General features: G+C 45.5%; 1 protein-coding gene across 1 annotated transcript in view; it reads right to left on the bottom strand.

Annotated features, from left to right (window-relative positions):
* Positions 1–3,265: 3,265 nt before the first annotated feature.
* The window catches only part of T265_01889 (hypothetical protein), a gene marked incomplete at both ends in the record, with an annotated part of 15,856 nt that continues 9,061 nt past the window's right edge, over positions 3,266–10,060 (bottom strand). Inside the window, 2 exons of the mRNA XM_009166015.1 lie at positions 3,266–3,823; positions 8,107–8,374. Coding sequence (XP_009164279.1) covers positions 3,509–3,823; positions 8,107–8,374 — 583 coding nt within the window. The remainder of the gene's footprint in view (positions 3,824–8,106; positions 8,375–10,060) is intronic.

The following is a 10,060-nucleotide window of genomic DNA, read 5'->3' as shown; positions in this document are numbered from 1 at the left end:
TTCAGTTAAGCTTTTCGTGATCCTGGCCATAAGCTCAACCGTCCAAGCCTCAGCAGTGGTATTCACTTTTGGCTCAATTTGACCGACCGGAACACCGGTACACTGCCGCTTCACCGAATCATTCCTCATTTCTTGCAATTTGCAGCTTTCTTATCATGTCTTCGTGATGACGCCTCCAGATTTGTAGGTCACTCTTGATATGTTCCAGAGTTTATGAAAGCCGTCAGATTTAAACGTCAAAAAGTTTTTATCACTGACCTTAACAACGAATTAACGAGATAGTTCAAAATGGTTTGCTAATCACTTGGGTAACCTTTTCTTCACTTTATCTATTGCATAAAGTATCAAATCCATGAGTGTTCACTGCAGGTGCCAGTTGGTGACTGCAAATAACAACTAGTTCCATCCATTTCATCATCATCAAAGACAGCAACATCAATGTTGCCACTGATGCTTCACTGCCGTAGGTTGTACGAGGGCTGGGATACTGCCAGGGCACCCATACCTAGACAGAAGGACGATTAGGGTCCTCAACCAAAACCTTTGGCTCAGAAGCCTAACCGCAAAGCAGCGGTGTTCGGCTGGAAATGCAAGTACATTACCATTTTTTTAAGGAACATGTCGCCATACATGTTCGAACCCCCAGTCTGGAGGGCCAAGAGATTGTGTTCGTCGGACCTCTACCCATGGACCAACCTGGTATGAGACTCTGTGAGCATCGTGCGGACACTCCCCAGTATAGCTCAATGGGTCGCCGAGGTACACAAACCGCCACACCACGGTAAGGCCCAGTCTCTTCGTGACGGGTTCCATCCACTTGGTAAAACCTGAATGAGTGTGGGTCATCGCTTAATATTTTGTTGTAATCTTGCGTTCTCCATTAACTTTGTGGTTCCGTACTGAAGTGTTGTGTGCAGAGGCTTCGCCAGTCGAGAGGATAAACCTACAGTCGCAATATCGAGTGTATGGGACAATCTGACAGGTACCTAATGACCCTGACCTGACTTAGATCTAGATTATTCCACCGGGAAGCATGGATCCTTTTCGTCACTGTTGATGATGGGTCATTGTGATCGGATATTCTTCAACAGAGGTTTTGTCCTGTAAACGGAGCCAACCGTACTGGAATATAAAAGGGGCTGTAAACTTTTCGCCCTTATTAAAAGTCATCAGCGGTGAATGTCTCGTGAAGCTCAGGGAGTTTGGAACCTGTAACCTCCCCGCTAGTGGTTCACCACAAGTGATTTGGATTCATTTGACAGAGGCTTGCTCTCTTGCAGGCTTCTTTGGTAGTACGCACACAGACGCGCTTAGGCTAGTGGTTCATTCACCGTAAACGATATGTTTACATTGATGATAAAAATCAACCAACGTTGCAATTGAGTGCACCGTGCGTCAAGGCGGGGTTCCGTTATTTCGTCGCGGTGAATGGTGAAGCTCAGGGAGTTTGGAACCTGTAACCTCCCCGCTAGTGGTTCACCACAAGTGATTTGGATTCATTTGACAGAGGCTTGCTCTCTTGCAGGCTTCTTTGGTAGTACGCACACAGACGCGCTTAGGCTAGTGGTTCATTCACCGTAAACGATATGTTTACATTGATGATAAAAATCAACCAACGTTGCAATTGAGTGCACCGTGCGTCAAGGCGGGGTTCCGTTATTTCGTCTTTTCACATGCCGTATTGTTTTCACCTCAACTACTGAAGCATAATGGAATACTCAAAAGATATCCCCGTTGGCAATGGATCAGGTGGCTGTTGATCTGTCCGGGGAGATTGGCAACTGAGTTGCAAACGTTTCGTCACCAATTGAGGAGATATCTTCGGCGCACTGATAATGTCCCCACGAATGGTGACGAAGCGTTTGCAAATCAATTGCCGAGCTTGGCGAACAGATCAACAGCCAACTGTTCAACTACCAATTAATGCACACAAGCCACCAATATTCCAAAAAATATTCCTGTTGGTAGGGCCTATAGTTGCTGCTTTTGGCATGTTTCATCGAGCTCCCCGGGCCATAGGCTGTTGACTGCACAGTATTTCCTTCAATACGAATCAAACCAAGCGAGCCGACTGTGCTCACAATTTGTATTGACCAACATCTGAATGACTGAAAACCCTTCCCTCGCAGACATTTAGCAATTCTCGTCCCTTGTTCCATGACAACCGCCGAACCTGTCTTGTCATGACACGATAGAAAAAGTGTTATCCAAAATTCGACGACTGAGTTTATCAGTTACCTACCCTATACATCTTCCTCTCAGTAATCAAAGCATCTGTTTTTAAGACGACCTTGTCCATAACATTGCGATGCACTTGCAGTATTCCACGGCTTGTTGAAAGTGGAATCTAATGTCATCACACTGCAAGAGTACTGTCCTACCCCAACAGTAAGGCCTCTGTCATTTTTATGGAAACCTAAAAACCTGTTTGAATCCTGCCGATACGAACTGTCATGTTTCTTCTCATCGCATGCATCATGTACTAAAAAGCCTCCTTTTCAAGATCATTCCGGGAGCACAGAGATGGTTGTAGACAGGAATCTCTGCCTGCAAAAATCTATAGCCCCGAATTTCGTTCTGTTTCAAATTTCATCTTCTTCTTTCAGGACCGAAATCCGTCATGTACGGAAAGAGAAAGCGTCCAGTTGTAGCACCCTTCCGGTGCCCAGCTGCCATGCCACCCGAAGGAAGCACGAGGGCTGGGATACTGCCAGGTTGCCCAAGCCTAGACAGGGGAAGTCGAGTGGCGGAGGTCGGATTCCAACCACGAACCTTCCGGTCAGTAAATTCGCGCTCTAACCACTTGGGCCATCTTGCCCCACCACCGCGCCAACCCACCGGGAAAACTATCGGCACAATCTGCCATCCACTATTACTACCGCCCAGAAAAGACACTCATGCTTTTTATATCCAACGTCGAACTCGATCATAGAGCTCAGACAGTAGGAAGAACAGGGATTCTAGATCATGTGGTTGACCCAGAAACAGAAGCCGCGTCGGCTGACTAAAGGGAGGGGCAATTTACACAGCAACGTGTGGGAAAACCAATATGGAACAAAGCCGTCAGTCAGACAAGAGTGTTAATAGGTAGAAGTAAAATCATCAACTCAGAAAGGACCGCGGTGTGAACTAAATATTACGCCTCTTGTAGTCTACTCAATGCGGTTATTCACATCCTGTGATTAGCTTAGCGATCATGGAGTTACCATTCCCCTATCCAACAAAACAACATTGAGCGCTGAAAACAGTAGGAACACAGCGAAAAGAGCAAATTACTTGCCTGTATTGATGCATACAGCTGTACAGCCATAAATGCAAAGCTTCATGAGAAATGTTCTCGCGATTCACGAAGCATGAAAAAAAAATAAAAAATAAGGTGAAAAATACATAACCCGGGATACTAAACCTTAGTAGAATACAGAACTGCGCGAGAAAAGCTGTTCAGTTTCACGAAAGACTGTGCTTAACAACTGTTGAAAAATAAAGTCAAATGGCTTGTTACACCATGTTAGTTTGTTATCTTCGGTTTCGACTGAACCTGATCGGTTGGTGGGGAGGATGGAGAACGTGCGGACAATTTTCCTGCGAGTAGTCTGCGTTCCTTGAGTGCCTGTTCTGCGCGCTTCGCCTCCAAGGCCTGTAATTCAACATTAACTGCAGCTGTCATATCCGGCATCAGATCGGCGACTTTGCGCAAGTCTGCAGCAGACAGATCCAGGTCCCAAGTCTCCGAATAGGCCTTCGAGCGTCGATACAGTGCTTTTACGTTCTTCGGATCACGGGACAGTGCCTCGGACGTGCTTTCGATTGCAGCATAATATTGCTGTGTGGAACAAGGATAAAAAACAGTTAACTTGCCGAAGGTGCTGAGGAAAATAAGATAATCCAGTACACAGCTTTGCAGACATGCTGTTAAGTTTAACACCCTTTCGGTTACTAGCTCCCACGCCAACCGAGGGAATCGCGAGGGCTGAGATACTGCCAGGTTGCCCAAGCCTAGACAGGGGAAGTCGAGAGGCATAGGTCGAGTTAGAACCAAGGACATTTCGGTCAGTAAATTTGCGCTCTAACGACTTCACCCATCTTGCAGACATACTAGGCAACCTGGATTCGTTTGCCGCAGTGATCTTCGATGATATAAAGCTTGCGTACAGATTTGCTCCTGTCTAAAGCGCTCTAGTTTGGTGGCCAAATGAAATAAAAATTCACGTTTGACGAAGATGGCGTCGGGCATTGACTGCTTTGCGAGCGAAGCAAACTAGAGCCCTCTCTGAAAGTCCCTTATCTACATAAGTAACTAAACTCACATATACGCCTACTCTATGGAATGCTATGAAGATGGCAGTTAATCGGCTATAAATCGCGTACCACGGCACAGTAATCTGAGCCCCACTTTTTATGGATCAATGAGAGGAAAGAAGAAAACAAACCACTAGTTGTAGTCACATTCAACAGGCTGATGAAACCAACGTTGGTGGTAGGTGTGGTGAAAAAGCGAACGGCACCTTTTGGTTGGAGCTGAGGGACAATATGCCCAATATTAGAAACAAGTCCGATAGAGGAAACTGATTGAACAGACGATTGCTTTGAATCACTGGTGTGCGCTTTTCCGGACCCAGTCACGAAGAGACTGTGTCTTATCGAGGTGTGACGCTTTGTGTATTTCTGAGACCCATCAAGATACATTGTAGGTTGTCTCCTTGACATTAGTAGTCTCTCGAACCAGGGTAGTTAACTGACATGGATCAGATTAACATAGCATCCTGACCCACTGGTTGGGAGTTCAAACACGCGTGACGACATGTTCCTTGAAAGTTGCACTACTCTTGTTACCACACGCAGACCATCACTGCCTCTGGGTTAAACTTTTGAACCAAAAGCCTTGTTTGAGAGTCCTAATCATCCTCCTATTTGGGTTTGAGTGCCATGCCAATCTTGCTCTACCCCCTTCTCATACCATTGAAAAATCACTCCGAGTCACAGATATGTCGAAGCCTGTATTCGAAGAAGTGACAACGAGCATGCCACTGCTCAAGTCTATCGCCTACCGTCTGCCGTCAGACATCATTCACCGTTTTTTCGCAACCTTCAATGTGTGAAATCTGAAGCAAATCGATCACAGAACTGCTCTGGCGCACACTGTTGACATTTTGCCGATAGATATTTGCCACGTTTCTGAAACTCGAATACGGGATCCATGTACAGTAATCGAGCTTACGGCAGCTTTGTTATCCAGACACTGCCACCTACACCAGGTGATTCTGCATCGACCCAGGTGGGTTACGTTGACATTGGCATGGCCCTCAGCTCCTGAGCTGCGTTCCCTTACTTGACCGGACGCCCGTAAGTAGCCAGTTCCTTTGACAGCTTCTATTAGAAAGTAATATTTGTTCTCTATTTGCAGTTTTGACAGATGTCAACCGACTGGAGCTTTAATTCGGTTAAGGGTACCTTTATACAGGATTATTCATTTCTATCCAGTATGGGGTTTATCAATCATTATCCTAGTTGCCGACAATCTCAATACACACGAGAACGTCTCGGAGGCGCGGTCCGGCGGCGTGTCTTTCATTCGAGTCGTGGTTTGTACATCTAAATCTTCACTCGGCTAACGATACCTTCTTATCCTTAAAGATCATGGGGCAACGGGGCCGGATGAGCTACCACTTAGGTTACTCAGGGACGGCGTTTTGTCTTGCCTTAACAAGGTTTTCAAAACTAATTTTGGGATAGGGTTGCCTTCCGACACATAGTCAGTATCCTTATTGAGACTGGGCCCGAAAAAGCAGCTCCGACTGCGGGATTATAAGTCTACGTCTAAGTGTAACACGGCTGCTGGCTTCAGTAATCATGGGACATTTTACGACACTAGGAGAGACGCAAGTCCGAGAGCACCAAGCAATAGTTCAACTAGATAAAGGGTTCACTGATCACACCTTCACCTTAAGTCAAGTACTTGAGCAGTGTCATAAATATTGCCAATCAACTATGATGGCTTCCCAAGACTTCAGAGGAGCCTTCAACTCCTGCCTGAACGCTACTACCTGTCTCATCCGTCTTTTGAAAGTGTCACATTTATTCCCCATGGCCATTGTCATTTCATAAACTAGTTGAAGTCTCAAGTAGCCATAGGATAAACGTGAAGAAACTGCTCATCGCTGTCTTCTCACGGCTTCAGTAATAAAATAATCGTACATGACTGGTCCTGTCCACTAGACGTTAGGTGTTAATACAATATCGAAGGGAGTTTGCCTCTAATGTATAGTGGGCGAAACATGCTGTGTGTTTGAATTTCCGGACTCCAATGTCCACCAAGCCAACGATGAGACAGCTTTGTTTCCAGTAAGGCTTCAAGGCTAGTTACAACAGCAAAAAGTATTTAAACGGGTCACTTACTGAGAATAAACATGTGCTTACGAGCGGACCTATAACCAGATACCACTTTGGTGGTATCAGTCACATACCAAACTACTGAGGTTGTGCTAAATGAACCAGAATCAACCACGCGTCTTCGGTTGTATTTTTAATGAACCATATCCAATGTCATTTGAAAAAGAACACCAAACTACTGAGGATAGTTCACTGGATAGGGCGAGACCGGAATATCGATGGTTACAATGAATTTTCGTTTTTTGGTTGTTCTTGCCTTGGTTACGGTTATTTGGCAACATCTTAGTTCGCGTGTTCGTTTCCAGTGGCACTGCAGCAATGGACCGAAAGGGTATCACGGATGATATTTGATCACCATCGACACCAATCCATCCGCACTCGACACTGGTGCTTCACTGGTATATACGTAACTAAACTGAGAGTTTTATTGGACTCAGTTCACTGATTTGACTGGACTGGTAATCTATGGGATAGCTGGTCAGATTACGCTCCTCTACGGACTGAGGTGACAAATGAATCTGAGAGTGGACACCACGATGTTCGGGCTCAACAGTCTGCGAAGCATTCAAAAGCCAATGAAAAAGTGTTTAAAAACAGAAATAGATGGACACATCTCCCTTGAGACCAGCGGCTCAAAATTAGCTGCCACTGAAGTGTACCATTAAAAGAATTGTGTACATAGTGGCTTAAAGAAGCTGCTGCCTGGCGCAAGGCTGTTTCCTAAGCCATGGTGTCGGTGTCGCCTCTCTTCAAGCCAACCGAACTATTTAAGATGAACTGGTCAACGATGACCGATCAAAAGGGGTTCCTTGACTGAAGTGCGCGAATACAGACCAGTAACAATAATAATAATTTAGCGTCCAAATGGGTCTATGCCAAGTAGGAATGGATGATATTAATATCCACCTGACTATTGAAATAGCTACAGATCGACGTGGCCCCTCTTTCGAGAGCGCAGGATGGAGATTAGCCGGAGGAAAGGTTACACAGGGGGGCTTTTTTCGTACAAAGTAGCAAACTGCCCGCATCAACCTGACATCGAACGCCATAGGACAAGCGAGTGTTTTCATCATGCAACAGAGGTACTATCAGAAGAGCTTATGAGCTGCGTAGATGCGGGTATACAAAATAAGCTGGCAGTCGTTCACAATACCCTGTTACACTTGAATCTTGTTTACTGGTTTAGTGAAATTCAAACCCGGTAGAGGAGCCTTATAAACGTTGATACCACTTGCTTCAGTAAGAACGTCGGTATAGACAAAAAACAGGGAAACGCGAGGACTGACAATTACCCGCGAGCAAACGAAAATCCCGTGTGGGAATGGAGCTAATAAAACCAGAGCACATCAGATAGATTGGAGGAATGTTTTGTGATGTAGACACCTCAGAATGGCCACAGTAGGCCAGCACTGGACACCTATCCCATCTTCTTTCATTCATTTTCTTCACCATAAGGCTTTCATGTGAAATACGGTACGAAGACATCTAGGTTGAACACCGGTAATTTGCTGTCAATAAGGATGACTATCATGAGTCCTCATCAAATCCATAAAGGACGCCTCCGGTCATTTTCGGGAAATCGAGACCGAAAAAAAGTCACGAAAAACACAATCACAAAAAAATGTAAATTAGCCAAAAAGTCGCAACGTGAAGAGCCAAATTTGGCGGAATGTGTAGATATCACAATAATTCAGTACAGATGATCTTTGGACATACCTTTAGTTTAAACTGACATTGGGCTAAGTTGACGAAGAGTGGAACTCGTGCCATATCAAGTTCTACCCACTCGGGTTCCCCAGGTTTTTCACGGAGCACAAGCTGTTCCAACAGTCCCAACGCCTCCCTGTACTTATTGGCGGCGGCTTCAAAGTCCCCATTTTCGTACAACTGGTTTCCCTCTTTGCGCAGCGTGGGGATCAGTTCGGCTTTTTCTTCGGAGTTCATAATCCATGTGTCCTTTCTCGTAGATCCTGGAACGTCAACCCTGAACAAAGTGATCAAAACATCGAGTGGTATGCTGTGAAAATGCATCCTTAAAATAAAGAAATGAATTGCACTTTATGGCAGAAAACAAATGACCCAGGTTAAATGAACTCATCAAGAGGAACAACGCACTGGAATGTTCAACTGGTACGTGAGGAAAATTTCGTCGGTTCTTACGAGACAGACTGGATCCACTCTGAAGGTTATGGTGAACTTGGATACAAGAAAAAAGTCGTTCAGCTGTAGCAACTTTCCGGTGCCTTGCTACCATGCCAGCCAAAGGAAGCACGAGATACTGCCAGGTTGCTCAAGCCTAGATATCTCGCCCCCAAGTGGTTAGAGCGCGAATTTACTGACCGGAAGCTCGCTCCTTCGAACCCGACCTCTGTCTCTCGACTTCCCCTGTCTAGGCCTGGGAAACCTGGCAGTACCTCAGCCCTCGTGCAACCTTCGGGCGGCACGGCAGTTAGGCACCGGAAGAGTGCTACAGCTGAACGACTTGAATACAAGGCTTACACTTCTACAAGACAAATGGCTGTTGAGCCTCGAAAAGGTTCCGAAGCTATAAAGCGAGCTACTGACGAGGAGATCAGCATTTGATTTATCTTCTATAGCTTTGAACAGTTTGATAATGTCTCAGTTTTCTAGTTTCCTTGAGGTTGAACAACGGCTATTACGGAAATCTTATCAGCCGAAAGAATGGATTTGATATGAACGTGTCTGTTGAAACTCGAACTAGTCAAGTCTATTCCGCCTGACCTCCCCTCGTAAGATAACTTCCATAGGGGCTTCCACGCTACTTTCAGCAAACAGTCACTTGAGTGCTCAAAACGGACGTATAAATAGGCCTCGCGATATCATATTGTGGTAAATGTGATAACCACCGCGTACCTGTATTATCATTTTAAAATGCATCATTGTAAGTAAGAATGAACTGACGAATAAGACATGCCAGCGGAATGTGAAACCGGGACTGAAGAAAATAAAATGACATTAGAATAGTGATGATAACATCCACAAGTACCAGACGGGGGGCAGATGTTGCAAGTGGTTAGAGCGCGAATTTACTGACCAGAAGGTCCGTAGTTCGCACCAAACCTCTGCCTCTCGACTTCACCTGTTTGGGCTTGGGTAACCTGGTAGTGTATCAGCCCTCGTGCTCACCCCGGGTGGCATGGCAGCTAGGCACCGGGTGTTGCACTGAACGACTCGACAAGTACCAGACTGCACGTTTGGTTAAAACATGGATAGGGGGCGTGACAGCCCCCAAAGTGGCATTTCATGTTGAGTGTTTCATAAGCATTGCACGGCTGAATGTTCCGTATACAAAGCTCTCCATTTCGCATCGAAGCGGAGTTGGGTCACAGCAGATGATCTGTGTTCAGTCCAATCTGAGGACGTCGGAATCCTGGGTTTGTTATTATAGCTCGTCTACTCACAAAAAAGCTTTTCCTGACAAGACAGGCGATTACTGGTTAAGGAAGAAACTGAAGGATGTAGACTCATGTCTGAGAGGTGGAACACTTTTGTTGCAGCTAAGCGCCTCACTTGGTCAGCATACTGTGGTAATTTGTTAGGAAAACGTTTCCTTTTGTTTCGTGATATCAGTGTATTCGACTATCCAGTCTGTAATCTCAATATCAGTTCAATCGAAAACGGCCAGGGATATAAGTGTATATCGAGTGCG

The sequence above is a fragment of the Opisthorchis viverrini genome (genome assembly GCF_000715545.1).
Source record: "Opisthorchis viverrini unplaced genomic scaffold opera_v5_21, whole genome shotgun sequence".
In the NCBI taxonomy this organism is placed as follows: Eukaryota; Metazoa; Platyhelminthes; class Trematoda; order Opisthorchiida; family Opisthorchiidae; genus Opisthorchis; species Opisthorchis viverrini.
This window is presented reverse-complemented; position numbering and strand designations above follow the sequence as displayed.